The sequence below is a fragment of the Camelina sativa genome, chromosome 11 (genome assembly GCF_030686135.1).
Source record: "Camelina sativa cultivar CO46 ecotype springtype chromosome 11, ASM3068613v1".
Lineage (NCBI taxonomy): Eukaryota > Viridiplantae > Streptophyta > Magnoliopsida > Brassicales > Brassicaceae > Camelina > Camelina sativa.
This window is the reverse complement of record NC_141890.1, coordinates 45,193,353-45,214,963: the sequence shown is the minus strand read 5'-3', so window position 1 is coordinate 45,214,963 and position 21,611 is coordinate 45,193,353. Positions and strand designations below refer to the sequence as shown.

Here is a 21,611-nt window from a genome sequence, read left to right as displayed (position 1 = left end):
TTTTAGTTTGGACTATTGCACATACATAACCTACACTTAACTATTTTAGAATGGCAAAGAAATAGTTTATTTTCAGAAATATATATTATTTTTCTTTATGATTACAAAATATATTAGTTACATAAGATCTTTTTAAAGATATTTCTTGCATATCTTGTGTTTTAGAGAGTATTTACAAATAAGTTGATTTTAGATGTATTTTATATATCCATTAAAATAATTTTGAATTGATTTTTATTAATTTCACATATCTTCCGTATTAATTAACTTTATATTATTAAGGCTATAATGAATACTTTATGATTTTAAAATACATTTTAAAGTAATTTAATTTTTATTTTAAATTGCTTTTCAAAATATACACAAATATTAATTATAATTTTTTTCATTTTTTCCTAAAATGTTTATAAAGAATCAAGAAATTTAGATTTGATTTATTATGTATTCAAATGTTTTCCTTATTTAATTATGATATATATATTTTTCTTAATTAAATATTTTAACCGATTAAGATTTAGGCAAGATTATGGTTGATTGAATACATAATAAATAGATTTGATGAGAAAATCATATCAACTAATCGGGTATTAAATGACCCGCGCGGGACCCGACTTAATTTGAATAGTTAGAGAATTTTAATGTCATGATATACTAATGTATTAATAATTATTGAGTTTATTTAAAAACTACCAAAACAAAATCATGGTCCAAAAGTTGGTCCATGAGTACTCTCTTGCTTTAATATTTAAAGTAAAGATATATATACACATTTAATACGAAAAATAGAAAAATATCCATCTCTCCTTTGTTTTAGTTTTCCATGCGAATGAACGTTACCTCTTTGATTGTTACATATTAATTTCTTTTCTTTTCTTTTTTTTGAAAAAGGTACATTGCATCTTTCGTGACAATAATCAATTAAATCTTGATCTGTGTTGTTTCTCTGTTTTCCTGGATTTTCAGTACATTGCGAGTCTCAGTCAGGCAATAGCCTATTGTCATGGAAAATGTGTGATTCACATAGACATCAAACCTGAAAACTTGTTGCTCGATCATGAGGTATATGTTATGTGTGTATATTGGTTACTTTTTTTTTGTTTTTGCATTGAGAACTCAGGATGTTGCTCATAATTAGTAATTTCATAATACATACGCAGGGGAGATTGAAAATTGCTGACTTTGGGTGGTCAGTTCAGTCAAGTAACAAGAGGAAACAATGTGTGGAACCTTAGACTACTTGGCACCTGAGATGGTCGAAAATAGAGATCATGATTATGCAGTAGATAATTGGACTTTAGGTGTTTTGTGTTACGAGTTTCTCTATGGTCACCCTCCGTTTGACGCCGAGAGTTAAAAGGATACATTCAAGAGGTAAGAGACGACTAGACTCTTATCTTTGTTGGAAATGACAGAAGAAACTTAAACCTCAAGATCAGATTGATCATGACAGACTAAACTACCTCAGCTCCTGACGAGGATGTCTATTTAATGGTATGCAGAATTCTCAAGATCGATCTGACTTTTCCTACTGCGCCTAATATTTCAGCAGAAGCCAAAAATCTTATCAGTCAGGTACACAACCCAAAAGCTAAATCATTATATACCAACAACGACTCTCTTGCTTGACTAGTTAGTTAGTTATTAAGCATTAACATGTAGTTGTTTAAATTTTTTTCCCCATTTATGAACTGTACTTCTATTGTAATATGTATTATTATGTTTTGTATGTTTAAAAATTAATTAAATGCAAGATTTTCCTATTTTTATAAAATCTTAAATGTTTAAACATTTATACTACTTTTATTCTATTTAAAATTCTTAAATTTCAAAAAACTATATTTTAAAAAATAAGAGACTCAAAATTATATATTCATAAAAATCCAAACAGTAGATAGGAGTCTCAAAATTAAAACCCACCATTGGACTTGCCCTTAGATAACTCTAGATATCAACAAGCATGTTCATGCATCCATAACCTTAATTAGCGTTGTTGTGACATTTGATAAATAACCTTAATTAACATTGATAAATAACCAGCTTTTGTATTGAAATATTGGTGAAAACATAATGAAACAAGATTATTATTATGAGTCGTAGTAATGACTTTTTAAGTCGTTACGATAGGATGACTATGGCTGAACCCTGCCGTTTGTTCAACTAATGCGTCGATTTCATCTCCGTCTTCAAGCTCTAGCTGCAATCATTTTCTTTTCTCAATTTTGATCCATATATAAATGGAGAAACTCTTAATTATGAAATACAAAAAAAAAAAGAACCTCGTTGGGAGTTTGATTGGGTTTGATCCTAATTCCATCGAAGTGGAACCTAAAACATGACATTTGCTGTCCAACTTTGGCGGAATATGCATGCATCATTGTACGGAGCTCAACGTCCCTCTTAATCCGGAAGTACACACATATGTCATCCTGTTTTGTTATATTTACAGCAATTTTAATTAACATGTTAATATACGCATAACGCATCTTAACATTTTAGAGCGGTTAATTTTCGCAAATAACACAATCAAACATATATCAAGATTTATTCGAGTACCTGACTTTTGATCTTGATGGATATATGAGACGATGGAACCAATGGTTTCTTGTCAGACGCCGACATTTCCACTTTCTCTTGTGAATGTTGGATTGTTATGAACTGGTAGAATTGTTAACATGCAATATATATAAAAATATACACACACAAACAATGTAAGCAGTAAGTGACGAACTTTGACTCCATGACTCATATAAATAAATATGAATCTTTTAGTTTTCTGTTCACGTTTATTTTGTTTACCGTGGGAATTGAGTATCATCAACCGTTGATAGTTACGATCATCACAGACTTTTATGCACCTTTTCTGTTTTTTGATATCTTTGACTGAAAAAAAAAACTAAAAATCAAAATTTATTTCAAAAGCGATTGGAAACATGAACGGTCTCTAGTAAAATTAAGGACTTCAGCTATAATCCTCCTGTATGAGCTTAGTAAAAGCCGATACAAATTTCCAACTTCAATGTGCCATTATTTGTATTCTATTTATTATGTATTTTGTATTCTTTTTTGTTTTCATTTTTAAATGTTTTTATGACTTTTATTTTCCATCATCTATTTAATTATTGTTCTTCTTTGACTTTCAATTTCTGTTCTTCATGTATGATACGATTCAGTTTTAGTTCGACACTTTGACTGGTTTATTACGTCTTTTCTTATATGTTTTCACTTTTAGTCAAACTATTTTCTACGTACATATAAATGTAATAATGTAACTTCTTTTTTTATTTACTAAGAGGAAAAACAAAAAAAGAGCACAACATGATAATACACTTAAATTCAAGGAAAAAGACAACATTAAAATCAAAACCAAAAAGACACCATTACATATAGACACAGTAACTGTGTTGTTTTTTTTTTCTTTTCTTCTTTTTTTGTTTTCTGGTTTTCCAATAAAGTGGCAACACGATTTTACAGCATTTTTATAAGAACAAACAACTTCAAAGAAGCAGGAATCATAATCGTGATACTAAAGGGGAAGGGTAGCTCCAAATCATCTTAGGAACCTTTTTTTTTTTTGTGTGTGTGGGTAATTTCAAAAAAGACAATAAAACATAAAAGAACATTGCTTTAGATGTGTAAGCAGTGTGACTTTTTTTTATGGGCAGCAAAGCAAATCCATCTTTATGTCTGTCAAGAGTCCACAGCTGGAGATTGCATGCAGCAGAGCCATTTTTTCTGAAACCAAAGAAATATCCCATTTTGTGTGACAATGGATATCAAGATTTCAAGTTAAGGAGATAAAGATGAAAACTTACAGGCTGAGGTTTACTAGGATCTCCTCCTCCAGACTTGACATGACCCTCACTGGATTTACCAGGTGAACCGGGTTTGCCACCAGTCTTTTTCTCATCCCTAGCTTTGTTGAATATCACTGTGAAACCTTCTGCTGAGGCTGGATCATTCACATCCCATTCACCAAATTTCGGCAAGGGACGACCTTTGTCCTGTTGTTCGTTCATATATAAAAAAACCAAATGGTCAAACCAAAAAAAAAACATCAAGAAACAAGTTCAACTCAAGAGTCAAAACGTAACCTAACCATTCGTGCCAATTAGATGAAATGATTGTCTAAAATGATTCTAAACTCTAAACCCCTGAAAAGAATTAAACCTTTCTTCTTTGTAAGCAAAGCAAGTCTTCGGTGGCCGGGAGCAAACCACATAAGAGAAGAGGCTTAAGATAAACCGAAAAAAGTATCAACCAAGTAAATACGAATGAAGACTTGACTTTTTCTCAAGTATCAAAGATACAATTTTCCCAAACTAATCACGTTTCCATTTTTTAGCAAACAATACACACCACAAGTCAAAAAGATTACCAAAAAAACAAACCAGAAGCAAATTTCAAAAGTTCCTATCAACTTTTATTATCCATACAAATTAGGTGAGAAAAAAAGTGATAAACCAAAGTTTGAAACTACAAGTGGATTTCAATATTGTCTCTAAATAAGCAAACAAATCCACCAGGGCAAAAAAAGATCTCTTGCTTGTCCATAAACAATGCCACCCACAACATTCATGCCTCTTTCACTATCAAAGAAACAATCTCGGGACGAAAAAAAAAAAAAAAAGACAACAACTTCTCTGTATCAATCCTAAATTCATCTCAAATCCAAAAATCAAAATCTAAGCTTTAAAATCAATCAAAATTCAGAAAAATTAAATAAAAACACGAGATCTAGAATAAGGATTATCAGATTCATCAACAAGACAATATAAGCTAATCAGAATCACAATTTTCACATCTGGATGTTTCTGCAATCCACATATCTAAAGATTCAGAGGAATCAAAAGAAATAACAAAAAAACCCTCCAACTAAAATTCTCAAAAAACCATACAAATCGAATTCATAACTATTCTATATATACACACACCAATCATAAATAAAATAAAATAAAAAAAGACGGGAGATTTGAAAAAACGTACCGACATGACGTCTGCAGAAAGGAGAAAGATTTATCCCAAGAAAAATGGAGAAATATTATTAGAGCTTTAAGAGGAAGAAGAAGAAGAAGCCGCCGAGAAAACCAAAGGAGAAAAGAAAAAGGTGAGAGAGAGAAATATATATATTTTTGATCGGAGAGAGAGAGAATCTGGGGAGAAAGACGAAGACGAAGAGAAAGAAAGAAAGAAAAATCAAAAGAGAGACTTTTTAATTTTTGATTTTTATTTTTTTCTCTCTCTTTTTTTCTTTTTCTTTCTTTTTAAAAATTCTTTTTTGCTTCTTCTTTATTATATAACTCTCTCTCTCGGTGCGGTGTCTGTAACGCTTTATATAAACGGAGTTAGAAGACCTCAAGTGACGTGTAAATGTCTTTTGGTTTTCCTAAACGGAAAGATGAGCTGGCTAACGACTGTTAATAGAGAGAGCATATATGTTGGTTCAGACCGATGCAAAAAGCAAGTGACTTGCTGGCTCTGTTTTGTCTTTTTTTTCCATTAATCTTTATTTCAGCTAATCAAAAAAAAGTTTATTTAATGGATTATAAATTAATATATCGTACACTGATGGTGTATATCAATTTTGCTACCTTTTTTTTTTTTTTTTTTGTCAAATGATGAAACTAGTTGTTCATTGTAATTGGAAATTTTAGTCTAATCAAGTGGTCTATTTGTTTAAGAAAAATTAATTCATTTTCTTAACAACGATTGTTTCTTTTCTTGACAAAAATTCTAAATTTTTAAAAATGTCACCCGTCATCACTCACTCGTCTACCAATTTTCCTCCACTTGCAGTTGCATGTATTAATGATTTTAATTTTTATTTTAGTATTACCAATAAACAATATGGATTTGGTAAATTTAATAATTGTTTTGCTGGTTTTGCGACATATTTGTTCTATAGTAGTATTTCGTTTATTTATATTCCTAATAGGTGTAACCTAATTTTGTATAATAATAGTGATCTAAAACATGTTTACATATTTGATGTAAAATAAAATTTGTTAGCAGACTAACAGACAATCAACACATTTAAACATATAAAAATTTATATTTGTGTTAACTACAGGAGGATGCTCACGAGTGGGTACTGCAAAATGGAACAAATCCAGTAATGCAATCTGACGAGCTGTTAGATTCTGTCTGCATCAAGATCCCCCCATCAGACACCATCCCAACACAACAACCAGTTTCTCGTTGTTCCGACATTATTCATCATAAAAAGATTCCTCAACGACACAGAGAAGACGCTCTTTTTTTGGCTTCCATGGCTCTGCATCATTTTTCTCTGAACCATTATCTGAATTGGTTTTTGGTGAATGTCCAGATTGATTACAGGTGAATGAATTCAGCACATGATTTGACAACACAGCTCCAGCTATTATTAAGAGCTTGTTCTCCCCACTCCTGATTTTGTATCTGTAAAGAAAAGAAAAAATTGTAAGAAACGAGCAAGCAAACAAACAAATACGAACTTTAAATGCAAGTGGAGTTAAGACAGCGTTTTTAAACCCACCTGGAAGATTAAGAGATTCAATCAAAGTCTCCTGATATTTCTTTTGAGTTGTATTTGGCAGAGAAAAGAGCCAATAACGGTCTGTATTGCTTGTCTTGTTCTGTATAACAGTACAAGCTTAAATGCTTAAGCTTCTGGAACTGACTGGCATTCACATCAAAAGCTATTAATGGAACAAGAGAGAACACAATAATCACTATGGTGCATAATTTATTGTCAATCAGAGAGTAGAAGAATGGGTAAGATGCATACTGTTAATCAGACAAAGCGGTTCCTCTAAAGAACATTACTCTGCACATCCAGCTCTTCACGGCGACATCATCTGGAAAAAGTAGAATACACATTAGATAAGAACAGAACATAAGAGTTTCATGAAAGGTAACAAACATAAGGATTAAGAACAAACCGTGTTACAGAGGCACAGAGACGCAGATGCTTGAGAAAAGCATTAACACTAATTTGCATAGGGAAGTTGATCATATGATTATTGTTACAGCTTGTCCTGGTGTTATCTCTTCATCTTACTTTGCAAGGCCTTCAGCTTCTCCATGACCACTGTCAAGGTTTTGCGTGAATCTTGTGAAACGCTCGTGGATGTTATGAATCCTCTAGCAACTAAATCTTTCAGGATGATATCAGTCCCAGAAATGCTGGTTTCTTGGGAAAGTATTCCATTGACAAGAGCTTTGTAAGTAGTCGCATTAGCTAAAAATCCATCTTGTTTCATCTCTTTATAGAGTTCAAATGCAGCTGCCATATCACCTTTAGCACAGAGTCCAGAAATCAATACATTGTACGACACGAGATCAAGCTTCAGCCCACAATTGCTCATGACGACTCTCAATTCCAGAGCCTCTGTAACATTACCATTCTTGCAAAACATGTGCATTAGAGTAGTGAAACTAGCAATAGTCGGAACCAACTTCTTTTTCAGCATAGACCGAAGAAGCAGCGTAGATTCTTCGGCCTTACCGCATTTTGCAAGTGCTCTCACCATTGCACTCTCAGCTACATTTGCCGGACATATCTTACGTTCTATCATCTCATCCTTCAGCACAAACGCAGTCTTTATATCTCCAACTCTACAAAGACCGTTAAGCAGACCAATGTACTTCCGACATTCGGGAGATAGACCTTGCTTCGACATTTCGTGCAAAAACATGCGACACTCCTGGAATCTGTGGTTCCTGTTGAGGATGCTTATGATGGCTTCACAAGTACTTTTATCAGGGGTGATTCCCAAAAGGGTCATGACATTAACCAGATCAAATGCCCAGTTGATCTCTCCATTTGCACAACACTTGGAGATTAGCATGTTGAACGTATACCTGTCAACTTCAAAACCTCGGCATATGAATGCTTTCAATATCTTAAGACCAATCTCCAACATGTTGGATTCACAAATCCCAAGGATAAGAGAATGGCATGTGAGCTTGTCAGGTAAAATGCCACCCAGTACCATGGACCTATATAGCCTAAAGCTTGTTGATACGTCTTTCCTCTTTGAATACCCATGCAAAAGAATATTGTAGGTAGTCAGATTAGGACCTCGACTTTGGTTCCCCATCTCAAAGAGTATGTCATGTGTCCTCTCTATTCTCCCCATCCTTGAGTAACCATCAATCATTGTATTTGTTGTGACAGCATCAGGGGTAAGGCCAAGTTTATCCATTTGCTCCCGAAAATAAATACCAGCTTTCCATTGGCCCGCCTTGAACATACCATCCACAAAACAGGTATACATCACCTTGTTGGGAAGTAAATTACCTCGAGCCTCAGCTTCCTTAGCAAATAGTATGGCAATAACAATCTTACCCTTCCTACACAACCCAGAAATAAGACTTGTATATGTATAACTGTCAGGCAGAATGTTTTGCTGTACCATCTCACCGAAAAGTGAGACAGCCTTGTCCAAGTTCCCTGATTTACACATTGCAGTGAGTAGTGTGTTGTACATTACAGCATCAACAGCTGCAGGAACATCACGGAGACTTTTAAGAAACTTCTCTCCCTCTTTCAAATACCCACCTTTGCATAGTCCCTTAAGCAGGCTACCATATGTGAAGAACGTTGGGTGATGACCTACTTTGGTCATCTCATCAAATGTAGAGAACGCTTTTAGCCCTTCACCCGAGCTTCCATACCCATTGATAAGACAATCAAAGCTAACTGCGTTAGGAAGAATACCATCACTTGTCATGCAACGCATAAATTCTTCTGCCTCACCCACTTTACCAGCTTTACATAGCGTAGTGATAAGGACATTTATCGTGAACTGGTTTGGGATATGTCCCTCGAGGATCATAGCTTCATAAATTCTTAATGCTTCCTTTAAGCATCCCATCTTGCAACAGTTGTATATCAGGGTTGAGTAGATGATGCCATTTGGACTAAGACCAGTTCGGTAAATTCTACATACTATCTCCTTAGCAGTTTTCAACCTCCCCACCTTGCAAAATCCATTCATAAGAGCAGAGTATGTGACAATATCAGGATGGATACTATCTTTCCTCATTTCATTAAGCATAACAACTGCTTCATCCAAAAACCCATTTTTGCATAACCCATCAATCATTCCAGTGTATGTTATTCGCCCAACAGAGACCCCATTGCTCTTCATTCTCATGTAAAAGCCTCTTGCTAGGTCAAACTCTGCATTCTTGCACAACCCATCTAAAAGTACACCATAACTAACTTCAGTAGGTATAAGACCTTTTGCTTCCATCATAGAAAACATCTTCAAAGCCTCTTTAAAGTTTCCCTCACTAATGTGTCCATCAATCAAAGCATTGAAAGTAACATGATTCGGGGAAAGTCCAAAGGTTAACATCTCATTTAAGAGCTGACGAGCAATGACCACCTTTCCTTCATTACAAAAACCATTAATAAGTGTATTGTACGTGACTTCGTTGGGGTAAATCATCCTCTTCCTCATATCCCTCAGCAACAAATAACCTTTGGCACTTCTACTGCTTCTGCACAAATCGTGGATAAGCATATTATATGTACAGACATCAGCGTCGACCCCTTTCGACTTCATGTGATCTAAAAGCTCAGTAGCCGCTTTGAATCTTCCCTTTTTACAATACCAATGGAGCACAGTATTGTATGTAACTATAGTTGGGGAATAACCACTCTTCTCCATCTTTTCCATGAGATAGCACGACTTTTTAAAGCTCCCTTCAGCACAGAGCTCATTAATTAGTATATTGAAGGTAGCTACATCAGGACAAATCTTCCTCTTAAGCATTTCCTTCAAGAAAGACCAGACTGACACATCCCCACTACTCTTTACAATGGAACCTAGCATTGTGTTACAAGTATATACAGAAGGGCTGAACCCGTAAAGACCCATCAAACGAAATATTTCCAGAGAATCTTGAATCATTCCTTCTTTCAAATATACTCTAATCAAAACGTCGAAAACAGACGGGTTGGAATTGCAAAGCCGGTACGTGGTCATCAAAGCACCAAAAACAAAGCTTGATTTACCACTCATCGAAGTTAACTCCTTCAAGATTTGCCTTGCAGGGTCATACATTCTAGCTCTAACTAATATATGTGTAGTAATACAAAACAGCTGAACAATATGGTTAGTCTCCAAACCGGGCTGCTTAACTACCCATTTAAGAAACTTCAAAGCCAGCTTCCCATGAACTGGTCTAAGACGAGCCTGTCTATAATCCATGTGATTTAGAGATCCCCAACGGTCAATTGTAAGAATGTTATATATGCTCTTCTCCATATCAAACCCTGTTCCATAGACCCCAAAAATTTCAAATCCTTAGCAAACCCTTCTAGAAGGTTTCAGGAAAAGAAAACATTTTAGGACTCCAAATTCAGCAAAACCCACTAAAATGTTCACTCTAAAACCTCTACTTAGAGTCATGCTATATAATATACATGTGCGTACAGCTAAAATTGATTTAAAATAACTCTGAAAACGCAATAGGAACACCAAACAACCAAATAGAGAATAGAAACTCACCAGAGACACCAAACGCTCCGTGAGAAGCAGGATCATCTCGTTTTGAATGTTTCACAGCGCCGCTAGAAAACCCAGCTCGAGAGTAACATCCGAATTTCGAAAAACCGAGACGCAACAGAGAGATTGCTCCATTTCTGTGAGAAATTAAGCTCGAGAAACCAGACATGGCTGCTTCTCCACAGAGTCAATTCAAAATTGCTTCGACTCCTCCTCCTCCTCCATCCCCTCTCTCTCTCCCTCACTGTCGCCACAAGCTGGAAACGTAGTTGGGCCTACAGAGGCCTGGTTTATATTAAATGGGCCTATTAGCGTAAGCCCTATTTAAGACTCAAATCGTGTCAATCAAAATCAACACGTGCCTAAAATTTGGACGTAACGAAACAGTGTGGGTCATGTAACTAGCGAGATCTATTTAATTGGACGGCTGAGATCAAACAGCAGGAGCGTAGGTGTGGTTGAGCTGTCGTTGACGACTTAAAGTTTTGCCTTGTTTATTTACGTGATAGCAACTTCCGACTTTCACGCGTGCGAGATTTTATCCCTTTTCTTTTTTTTTTTTAGCTCAGAAATTTAATTTATTTTATATATTCAAGTGATATATTCTAGTCTAAAAATCTTATTAGAAATTGAAGAAATTCCTATAATTATTGTTTTTTTTTTTTGTAATAATAAAACTTAAAAACAAAAAAAGATTGAAATGGGAGAAAAATTAAATGTGAAAGCGAAAAGGTAAGAGAGTGAAAGGGAGAATCTCCAATATTGTAGAAACTTCCAGATTCATGACACTAGGTAATCTCAGGGACCATTCTCAGCTTCATTTTTTCCAGTCACTCACACTAACCAGTCTCCACCTCTTATCACCGGTTGTTGCCTGTTAACTCATTCCCTTCGCTATAAATGATAGTCACCGTCACTGGTTAACTTACGCCGCACGTCACACTCTTTTCTTCTTCTTCTTCTTCTTCTTTCTCCCGGAGAAGAAGATGGAGAAATGTTGACAGAAGAAAGAGAGCACAACCTGGGATTAGCAAAAAGATAGTTTTGCCCTTGTCGGGAGTGTGCTCTCTTTCCTTCTGCCACCATCATCGCGCATTTGCGCCATGTTATGTGACCGTGTCGTGTGAGCGTACATGTTATGTATATACTCTGATTTCTTCAACAAAGTTTCTTCACTATCAAGTAAGGTACGTAACTAGATCAGTCTTTGATGATCTTGAAACTGTGTTTTTGCTTTTTGATTGCTCTGTAAATCAAATCTATTTTTATTCTAGTTTCTGAGATGTGTTTATATGAAAACAGAAACCTAATCGTTCAATATAAACTCATTGAACCAAAGGCCACACATTGTGTTGTTATACAAAATCAAGCAAATGAACTGAAAATTATCTATCAGAAAGAAAGAATATTAAAAGATATATTCTAACTAAGATACAACGTACACGATGCTGTCTCCTTCTTCATCTTCTGAAACAATGTCATCGAGACTTAACCCACAAGAGAAAGACAATGTAGGTTTCTTCTTCGGAACCGGACTAGGCTCAACCTCATTGTTAAGTATCTGCAGAACACGTCTCATTGATGGTCTCTCATTACTATCTGGGTGAGCACATTTAAGACCCACAAGCAACAGTTTCTTCATCAAACTCACCTTTCAATCTCCCATCCACAGCTTCAAGAACTTTTCCTTCACTGTGCAATCTCCAGACCCAGTCCACTAGATTCACTGTCTTTTGACTCTCTGGTTCTTTATCTATTGGCCTTCTCCCACAAGCAACCTCTAGAATCACCACTCCGTAGCTAAAAGCATCTGTTTTCTCAGTCGCAGTGCCGTACTGGAGGTACTCTGGTGCGAGATAGCCCATTGTGCCAGCGGTCAAGGTTGAGACAGGGCTCTTATCATGCTCCGTGAGTCTAGCCAGACCGAAATGTCCAAGCCTAGCGTTGAAGTATATGTCAAGCATTATGTTGCTCGTTTTAATGTCTCTGTGAACCACTTGCTGCTCACACTCATGGTGTAGATAAGACAAAGCTGAAGCCAAACCAATAGCTATGTTCAACCTATGTGACCAGTCAAGAACCACAGCTCCTGTTTCTGATTCCTGATACAGAATCTTATCAAGACTCCCATTAGGCATAAAATCATAGACGAGAAGCAACTCACCTTTCTCGTTACACCAACCCTGCAACTGAACAAGATTCTTGTGTCGCAAGCAAGCAATGATGGATAGCTCTGCCAAAAACTCTGTTTTGCCTTCAGTTGAGTTACGTATCGATCTTTTCACAGCAGAGATCGTCCCAGATGAAACAAACAAGGCTCTGTAAACATTCCCAAACGCTCCTCTCCCAATGACTCTACTCGAATGAAACCCTTTTGTAGCAGCGTAAAGCTCTCTGTAACTAAACTCTCTTAAACCAGTGATTTGCTCACTCTTAAGCTCCTTCTCTGCTTTCACACTCTTCCATCTCTTCAAAGTGAAGTACCCAAACACCAAGAGAGCTAAACAGATCAACACCGGACAAGAAATACCAAGTCCAATAGCAAGATTGTGTCTTCCCTTCCTCTTCTTCTTACTCGGTATAACCACAGGACCATTCACCACAGAACTATCAGAAACGTTGTGTAGATGATTAGAGTTAGACCTCACCGGAAGAAACCCAGAAGTCTTGAAACTCCAATTCTCAATCAGATGAACCTCAGTGCTTCCTTCTGTTGAACCTGAGAATCCAACGTACATCTCACCGTTCAAGAACGGAGAAAGATCGATCTTAGCAGATAAAAGAGGATTCTCTGGCTTCTTAGTTGTGGAAACAGGATCAGTATAGCTCAAGAACACGTTCAACAAACTCAAATCGTTCTTGTAATCGATCCAAGAAGTGATCGATTTGCCAGATTTGAGATCAATCGAAGGAGGATCCGAACTCGCGATTGAGTTCAAACTATCAACATCCAAACCAACGTGGTTACCGCTAAGATCGTTGAAGTGAGGATCGAGTTTCGTATCGAATTCGATAGCGACGAACCGGTTCTTCATCGGCTGAGAGGAATTAACCAAACCCAAGTAACCACCGGGACTACCGAGAGTATCGTTGTCGTGAGAGAGGAAGAAAGCGAGCCCGTCTCCGGCGGAGGTCGGAACCGGGTTTAGGTTTTGAACCGAGAAGGAGAAGTGGGTAGAGAAAGACGCCGTGGTGTTCGATTCAGGATCGTAGAAACGGATCGGAGCGTTGTAGATCACAGTACCGGAGCTTGTATCGGGAACGCCCAGCTCCCTCGTGAGTCCCACGACGCCGTTTCGGAGATGCGAGTCGCCGAGGAAAGTGAGGTTACGGATCGTGAATGATTTGAATGCGAAGTTCACGTTTTCGGATGATACGAAGACTTGTTTCGCCATGGATAGTGCTGTTATCCATGTGAAGAAGAGAACAAGAAGCTTTCTTGAAAGAGACATTAGAGAGAGAAGAGAAGAGAGAGATTTTGTTATTACTGTGGTGGGAAAAATGGATTCGAATTGGATTATGATGAAGAAGTGAGGGTATTTTTGTAATTTGATTGTAGCAACGGTTATTAAAAGGTTTGTGATGATACGGCGGCGTTTTAAGAGTGGGAACAAAAGTGTTTTAGGAGCGGGTCGGGTGGGGTCTGGTTTTACATGGGACGCAGAATTCTAAACTGACCGTTTTAAATGGGCATCTCTGCTGTATTCTATATAGCGCCACCACGTGAAATAGAATAATGTGTATTGATTAGCTTTTACTTCATTTATTATTTTATCAGTCTATTTTCAATAACTCAATTTGACTCACCGACTCGTGTTGACTGTGTTTACTACGTAGCTCTCACAATACATAATAGTATTAATATAAGTGTTTATGTTTACTTAACAAAAACTCTATTCATCAGTAAACATATCCGTTGTGCTTATGCAACTGTGAGTGAGTGCTAAGAGTCTTAAAAACCCAAATCGTAGTCTACAATTGTGAGTTGCGACTACTTTATTTAGGCCCCAAACTCGACAGTAATTAAATATAATTAAGCGATCATGATCCAAAAAAGTTATTTTAACGAAATCGATATTTATAAAAAGGGAAGTTGTAGTGAGAATTTGGTTATATTGAAAAAGAACAAATCTCTTGCTTTCAGCGCCTGGCTCTTCTTTCCACTAAGAAGAATCAAGAACAGAACCTTATAATATTAAACTAGCCGTTATGTATGAACATGAGCATCAATTGGGATGACTAAATTAATTATTACATTACCCATTCACTGTTACATACATAAGAAAGCAAAAAAGAAACCTTGAGAGATTCGATTTTTATAGTATGATACCTTGCTACAATAAGTAAAGAGAGACAGAGAATTCACAAACTAATTTTTAAGCTTCAAGGCTACTAATGTTTATGTTCCTCATTTCCAGCAAAAGATACGAAACTATAAACACATTGATACTTACTTTGTTTGTGGTGGTTCTAAGTTTTAATGTCACTGTAAATCTGACCTTTGGCTTCTCGTAGTTTATGCTATCTTGATTGGAACCTTGGAGGCAAAAGAACTGGGAGATGCAAAACAAAAACTTATCCATAAGTATGGCGAAAACTAGTATGAAACTTTATTTTTATAAAGTGTAATCGAGAGATCTTACCTTCGCTTATATCGCATTTTCGTTTTACAGGGAAAGTAATTTGAGGATCAAGGTTTTGTTGGGGAATGACAGCGAGCGTGACATTGCTCTTACTGTAAGAATAAGAAGCGTTGGGGTAAACACAAATGGTAAATGACTAGTGAGAAATGAACATTAACGAACGAGAGAGCAATTCAGAAACAAAACCTGGCCCAAGTAGGAACGAATTTTTTGTTTGACATGGCGTCATTGTCGTCTTCCTCTTCCTCTTCGTCGTCTGAGCATTTGTATGGAGAGATGTCGTACGACTCTCCCATTTCTTCAAATCCCATGTTGGGTTCTTCAGACATTTTCCCTGGATTGCTTATCACCTATAAGCACAACAATTGTTATTTATTAGAAGTGATTTCATCTCTTAAGTGTCTAGCAAAGATGAGAGACTTGTACCTTGAAATAATTATCCCTGGAGCTTCTTAAATTATTGGTATCGTCACTGGAATTACTCTTTGATCTCACTTCAGGGATCCTAGTATTCGCTTGTCCTCGGGTTTTCTCTGCATTATTTTGGTCTTCTTTGAGTTCTTTCTGTGCTTTTATCCTCGCATCCTAAAAATGTCGTTATTTTTAATTTAGCAAAATCTCCAACATCACAATAGCTAAACAAAGCTTTGAAAAACAGAAAAAGTGGAGTAGGGTCTTTACCATAGCTTGTCTTATTAATTCTTTTTCAGCTTGTAGTTTTTCATCAGCCTCTCTTTGTTGTCTCTGAATTTCTGCAATGCGTTGTCTTTTAGCTTCCTTCACCTTTTTGTCTTCTACTTCCCTCTGCCTTTTCCTATCAGCCATCTCAAACTCCTTTCTCTTCCGCTCTTCTTCTTTCTTTTTCTTTTCCATCTCTTGCTTCCAAGCCATTTCCGCCTCCTTTTTCTTTCGATCATCTTCTTTCTTTTTCTTCTCTATCTCCTGCTTTCTCAGATTTTCCTGTTCCTGTCTAGCCCTTTCAAGCTTCATAGCTTCCTTTTTCAGCTTACGATCAATCTCTTTCTGTTCAGCAATCCGTTTTGAAGCCTCAGCAGCCTCCAGGGCCTTTACTTTGACATCCCTCTTGCCTGGGGGAAACGTAGATAGGGTCAAATCAGGTGAATAAGTAGCGCAAGAAGGTAGTAAAATGATACCTTCAATTTATTGGAAATTTCAAAAGCTTCATACTGGAAAGAGAATTACCTGTAATTAGTGCAGGTGCTGGTTTTTGCTGCTGCACAAGTGGAACGAACGAAGTGATGTTGGAGACAATGTTGTTGTGCCTAGGTTCTTTTTCTGGTAACCGGGGACCTACAGTTGCCAAACTCGAGTTACAAGACAACTTAGGCTTACTAATCCTGCTACTAGGTGGTTTAACATTTCTTTTAGCACCTGCTCCACTTTGGTTCTCTTTACCTTTACCCGTGAACCTTCGGTTACTCTGCTTTCCCACTTTACTTTTGACACTGTTGCACTTAGCGGAAAAGCTGAATGCAGTATTGACAGAGTCTAGACTCTGTCGATCAACAAGAATCTTGGCTTCAGAAACAAGTGGAAGAAACTTCATAGGGTCTTCTTCATTAACATCACCAAGAGGTTTCATTTCGGCAGAGACATTCTCCCTTTCAGAACCAGATGCTTCATTGACAGCTTCAGATATCTCTTCCATGTTTTCATTTTCTTCAGCTATGCAAGGAAGTTCCAGAATTGAACTTCTTTGCTTCTCTGACCTCATAGACTTTGGAGTGTTTGTGCATAAGTTCTCAGCTTCCTCTTCTACGTTCTCATTCTCTTCGCTAATGCAAGGTAGGTCTGGTGTCTGACTGCTTCGTTTCTCTGAACTGGAAGACTTCTGCAAACTTCTATACCACAACTTCTCAGTCGGTGACGTGCAAGGATTCCTAGCCTCAGCAGATGAGCCAGCACCAGAAAGAGGCAGAGAGTCAGTGTACGATCTTTCTGTATAATCATGGTTAATCCCTAAGTTATCAAAGACAGAGCTACCCTCGAGTTTCTGACTGAAAAACATGCCATCAAACAGCTCAGTTGAGACGGACTGATCCAAGTCTAGTTTTCCATCGTACTTAAATGTCTTAGCCAGATGTAATGACGGAGTGGTCCTGCAAGCAGACTTGCAAATCTGCTCTATCATGGCTGCACTTTCTGCTGTAGTTTTTGGAAGTTGGAAATTGTCATGATTCAACTGGTTTTTGGAGCCGCTTCGATTTTCATCATCCGTTTGAATTAAAAATCCCTCCAAAACAGGGGGGCTTCCATCGTCTGAGCTTATCAAACCCAAGGGTGGTATACAAGGAGAACCATCTGAATCGCGAACAATGCAACTAGCTAATCCATGTGAGGTTTCTCCAGCAAATGGCAAAAAGTGAATATTTTCTGATCTAACTCCGTGATCCGGAGCAATTTGACTCCTCTGTACACTTAGCTGTTCTGGTCTGAAGGAAAGTGAGGCAGGACTCATCAATGCAGCTTCCTTGAATAAGTAACTCTGTAAAGATCCATTTTCCGGTTAATTGCACATCATACAGTACAAGAGAAACTATTCTGGAATTATTTTTGAACTATTTCGAAATTATTATGGAACCAATATTATTTTTCAAGGAAAAGGGATTACTATTTAAAAGACATTAAATTTACGAGGACAGAGAAATAGTGCATATACCTCATCAAATCGTAACTCAGCTGAAGATGCAAATCCAATCATCTTTTGTAACTCAACACCATAGTGATCTGAAGATGCAGATCCAATCATCTTCTGTAACTCAACGTCATAGTTATCCAGGTTGTGACATGCAACTTCCTCCCGATGATGTACTGTTTCCCTAACAGAATCTAACTCGAGATTGTCTCCCTGCAAAATATAAAATCCCACGATTTAAAAAGCATCTTAATTACATTTGGAAGGAAGGAGCAGTTCAAGATTCTCATATATGGAGCTGTCCCAAGACATAGGGAAAGAATATTCACCCCTGGGCTTGGCGAAAGCACTCTACTAGTTGTTTTTTCCAGGGTTCTTCTCCGCTTATTCTGCCGCATGGATCCCCCAATGGAGGAACTAGAGCAGAAAAATTCCTGAATCGAGCATCCTGGATCATGAGAATCTTCTGTTTCTGTACATTTTTCATCTCCTGTAATTGGGGGAACACCTTTTTCATAGGATGTTTCATGTTGGGCTCTCTTTCTCGATGCACCTATATGGCCAGTAAATGTATTTGACTCTGCAGGTTCATCCTCTCCTACTTTTAAGCCAGAGTGCCTTGCATGCGATTCCATTTCTTGTGCCATTTCTATTTTTAACCCACTGTGCTCCTCAATGTCATCCATTTCATTGTCTGCCGAGAGATTTACTCCAAAAGCAGTGAGAGATGGGAGATCAAACACCTTTACAGCGGATGCTGGGGTGGGGACCTTCTTCATCATTGATTTTTCTTGAATTTTCACTGGAACCTCATCGAAATAGCATTCTTCATTATCATCAAAATGGGTTGATGCAGGCTTCACAAAAACAGGGCGATCAGGGGTTCTCAGCGATGAATTTCCTTCTCTAACTTCAAGCTGTTTGTCAGCCGATTTATGATAAGAGCCAACAGAAAGAGCCTTATATTCATTTGCTGATTCCTCTTCTATGGCTGAGCATCTTGGCCTACTAATTCTTTCATGGGATTGGCTACTCCCAGCATTTGTCACTGAACCCAGTGGCAGCACTTCTTTGGACCCACAACTAATATCACATCTTTTAGAATGGTCAATCAAGTTTTCCGGCGTACCGCTTTCCTGAAGAATAGATTCAACCACCAATGGCTCAACTACCGTGATGTCAGTTTGGTTTGAACTTCTAGAATTTGAAATACTGCTAATTTCAATCGGTACACCATTGTTATCTTCCTCCACTAATGAACCTTCACCAATAACAGCAGTGGGCTTCAAAGATACACTTTCATCGTCTGAGTGCATTACGGAGTCTCCCGACTGCAGTTCAACTGAAAGGGACTCAAAAAAGCCCAAAAGCTCGGTCTTGGACATAGAACCTTGGATTGCACCCGCACAAAAGGTCTCATCTGGGGAGATGCCAGTTTGGCTTACCCTTTCAGCACTTGAACATCTGTTTGTGTCAACACATTCACCCTTTTCTTCTGATTGACCATTGCTAGTTATATTTTCAACTATTAAACCTTCCACATCAACAGTAGAGGGATCCAGTGAATCTTTTGCATGGCTACCGTGCAGTATTGAAATTGAATCTCTTGGCTCCACATCAATTGCAGAAGATAGAGAGCCTGAATGCTCGGTCTTGGATCTATCTTCCCGAGCATTACTTCTGGATCTTGCAATGATTTCACACTGAAAGATGCTCGTTCCAGCATCTGTCATCATAGAAAGTTCATTAGCCATAGGTATTGCTTGAGGTAATTCTACTTCATGATCGGCCCAGTGAGCGGGATTCGAATATCTTGTCTGAAAGTTACCAGAAACGGACTTGCTTGATTTTTGATGTTTCTCCTTGGCGCTATCTTGGCTTGAGCTTTTAGATCTTGTACTTCCATCGAGATAAGCTGTTTCATTGCAAGTTCTGCTCTTGGGATCATCCACTTGCTCAGTACTTCCATCGAGATAAGCTGTTTCATTGCAAGTTCTGCTTTTGGGATCATCTACTTGCTCATCTACTTCGGCAGACACTTCATTAGTTGTCTCATTGCACTGTAATATGTCAATGTCATTTACATGACCAGACTCGAGTAGAGATTCTGGTACACTGGAAGCATAAGCATCCCCGCTCGAAGATTTTTTCACCGAATCCACTTTCTGATGCAAGGTAAAAGACTCTGTAGTTAAACTAGTTTTAATACACTGATCCCCTCCTTTATCTTGAGAATTACTGTTCTCTACTTCGTCTCGACACCCTTCATCATTCTCATCATGCTTAAATAACTTTATCTCACTAACACTGTCAGACCTTAAAGAAGCAATCCCAAAGCCTATGTTTCCATCCTGAGAAGATTTGAGATCACTTCTACTTTTTGAACGGCTTTTCGACGCTTTGGCACTACTACGAAGCTCCAAAGCTTTCTGACGTGACCTTGATCTCTGCATCTTAGCAAGTGATAATCCAGGGTCAAGGTAAGCGTCTGGATCTGTTTCTTCTTGACGATAACCGGGAGGTGATAGTTTCTGCTCACAACCAGTAGTTGAGACACTTTTGAGAACCTTTTCCCCTTGGCTACATCCAGGAAATGTAGCATCAAGATTAGTTTCAACTGTCTGATTCTGAGAGTGTTCAGGAGATGAACAACTTTGATTCTCTCTGCAATCGATTGAGACACTTTCAGGCAATCCCTCTTTCTCATGGACATCTCTAGGAGATGCAATATTAGCATCCTGCTCATGAGAATGATTCGAAACATGTCTGACTAAGTTGTGTGAGAGGTCGTGTTGTGGTTCCTCTTCAAGCAACTGCTCTTCTATTGGGTTATTATTTACCACCGACGTCAGGTCTTGTCTTACTACATTGTCAGCTAGAAACCTGACAGGTCGTTGGTATGAAAAGGGACAAATGATGGAAGGTCTTGAAGAAGGATATAGAAGTTCTGATATAATCTCCTCCTTATTCAACTCTGTATACACACAAACAAACATCAAAAGTAAGAATCGCGACCAGAAACTCTTCTATTCAATCGTAACTGAAACAGATAGGAACCAGCACGAGCTCCTAAAACCTATTCACAGGAAATGTTAATACCATATTGTGTGCTCATGAACCCTAATACCATTTCTAATCTTTCAATCCGTCTTATCAAAGTAATTCAACGACAAATTATGCTTATACGCTTTATAATGTTTCAATTCATCTCCGGTAAAGTATCAAACAACTCCACAGAAACAATACCCAGTCAAATAATGCGTTGACAAACCTAATAATGCTATTAATTTGCTCCAATTAGCCAAAAGAAATCCACAACTACGAACAATGCTTCGAGAATCAACCAGAAATTGAAAACTATGTCAAACAAACAAAAAATTGAGCAACGAAAATCAAATTGAGGAACTACCGGAAGTTTGGGAAGGTAGATACGGAGACCAAAGCCACGGCGGAGGAGATACCCCGGCGAGTAGGCATTTGGAGGCTAAATGGTGGTCATAGAGATCTACTTGTTGCTTAACCTGGTCGACGATTCGCCTCTTCCTCTCAAAGATCTGAACGAAAAGATTCTCAATCTTCACATTCGCCGGCTTCCCCCTCGGATTCTCCTTGACGGAAAACATCTCCGACGACCTTCTCTAGAGATAGAGAGAGAGAGAGAGAGAGAGAGACTGTTAGCGCGGATTTGAATTTCAAAATTTTTAGGGATAAAGATTCATTTTCGCTTTCGTTTTCGTTTTCCCTTATTAAAAGATTTTATTTATAAAAAAAAAAAAAAAAAAAAAAAAAACCTTCGCTGGTTACAAAACGCTG

The 21,611-nt window shown here is 37.5% G+C and overlaps 4 protein-coding genes, 2 long non-coding RNA genes and 1 pseudogene across 11 annotated transcripts; 2 read left to right on the top strand and 5 right to left on the bottom strand.

The window, feature by feature from the left end:
- The first annotated feature begins 927 nt into the window (after positions 1–927).
- On the top strand, positions 928–1,760 carry LOC109127437 (uncharacterized). Its single transcript, XR_015570304.1, has 3 exons — positions 928–1,059; positions 1,158–1,371; positions 1,500–1,760. It is a non-coding gene; the product is annotated as an uncharacterized LOC109127437 (long non-coding RNA).
- Positions 1,761–1,940: 180 nt separating this feature from the next.
- LOC104728916 (putative small ubiquitin-related modifier 7) lies at positions 1,941–2,684 on the bottom strand. The gene is made up of 3 exons (XM_010447832.3): positions 2,554–2,684; positions 2,277–2,426; positions 1,941–2,194 (listed from the first exon to the last, which is right to left on the bottom strand). Exons 1-3 carry the CDS (start codon positions 2,617–2,619, stop codon positions 2,108–2,110), a joined length of 303 nt encoding a protein of 100 aa, XP_010446134.1. The 5' UTR covers positions 2,620–2,684; the 3' UTR covers positions 1,941–2,107.
- A 643-nt stretch (positions 2,685–3,327) lies between these two features.
- LOC104726132 (protein NOI4) lies at positions 3,328–5,381 on the bottom strand. Its single transcript, XM_010444923.2, has 3 exons — positions 4,984–5,381; positions 3,813–4,001; positions 3,328–3,732 (listed from the first exon to the last, which is right to left on the bottom strand). Exons 1-3 carry the CDS (start codon positions 4,987–4,989, stop codon positions 3,688–3,690), a joined length of 240 nt encoding a protein of 79 aa, XP_010443225.1. The 5' UTR covers positions 4,990–5,381; the 3' UTR covers positions 3,328–3,687.
- A 548-nt stretch (positions 5,382–5,929) lies between these two features.
- On the bottom strand, positions 5,930–10,796 carry LOC104726131 (uncharacterized). 2 transcript variants are annotated; one of them, XM_087476448.1, is made up of 5 exons: positions 10,503–10,796; positions 6,921–10,267; positions 6,767–6,836; positions 6,515–6,677; positions 5,930–6,417 (listed from the first exon to the last, which is right to left on the bottom strand). In XM_087476448.1, exons 1-2 carry the CDS (start codon positions 10,666–10,668, stop codon positions 7,023–7,025), a joined length of 3,411 nt encoding a protein of 1,136 aa, XP_087332574.1. In that variant the 5' UTR covers positions 10,669–10,796; the 3' UTR covers positions 5,930–6,417; positions 6,515–6,677; positions 6,767–6,836; positions 6,921–7,022. The 2 variants fall into 2 exon arrangements, with proteins under 2 accessions (XP_087332574.1, XP_087332576.1); XM_087476450.1 differs by having other exon boundaries at positions 6,515–6,658.
- Positions 10,797–11,495: 699 nt separating this feature from the next.
- Positions 11,496–15,620, top strand: LOC147935458 (uncharacterized). The gene is made up of 3 exons (XR_015570302.1): positions 11,496–11,686; positions 15,015–15,084; positions 15,173–15,620. It is a non-coding gene; the product is annotated as an uncharacterized LOC147935458 (long non-coding RNA).
- LOC104726128 (putative L-type lectin-domain containing receptor kinase S.7 pseudogene) lies at positions 11,749–14,243 on the bottom strand (annotated as a pseudogene). The gene has a single exon (XR_015570301.1). The product of XR_015570301.1 is annotated as a putative L-type lectin-domain containing receptor kinase S.7 pseudogene (transcript).
- Positions 14,730–21,588, bottom strand: LOC104726130 (uncharacterized). 4 transcript variants are annotated; one of them, XM_087470812.1, is made up of 11 exons: positions 21,208–21,533; positions 19,627–20,772; positions 18,128–19,524; positions 17,823–18,011; positions 16,559–17,648; positions 16,346–16,453; positions 15,824–16,230; positions 15,569–15,727; positions 15,329–15,492; positions 15,143–15,234; positions 14,730–15,052 (listed from the first exon to the last, which is right to left on the bottom strand). In XM_087470812.1, exons 1-11 carry the CDS (start codon positions 21,419–21,421, stop codon positions 15,021–15,023), a joined length of 4,998 nt encoding a protein of 1,665 aa, XP_087326938.1. In that variant the 5' UTR covers positions 21,422–21,533; the 3' UTR covers positions 14,730–15,020. The 4 variants fall into 4 exon arrangements, with proteins under 4 accessions (XP_087326938.1, XP_010443222.2, XP_087326937.1 ...); XM_010444920.3 differs by having other exon boundaries at positions 18,128–20,772; positions 21,208–21,532; XM_087470811.1 differs by having other exon boundaries at positions 16,346–17,648; positions 21,208–21,532.
- Positions 21,589–21,611: the final 23 nt, after the last annotated feature.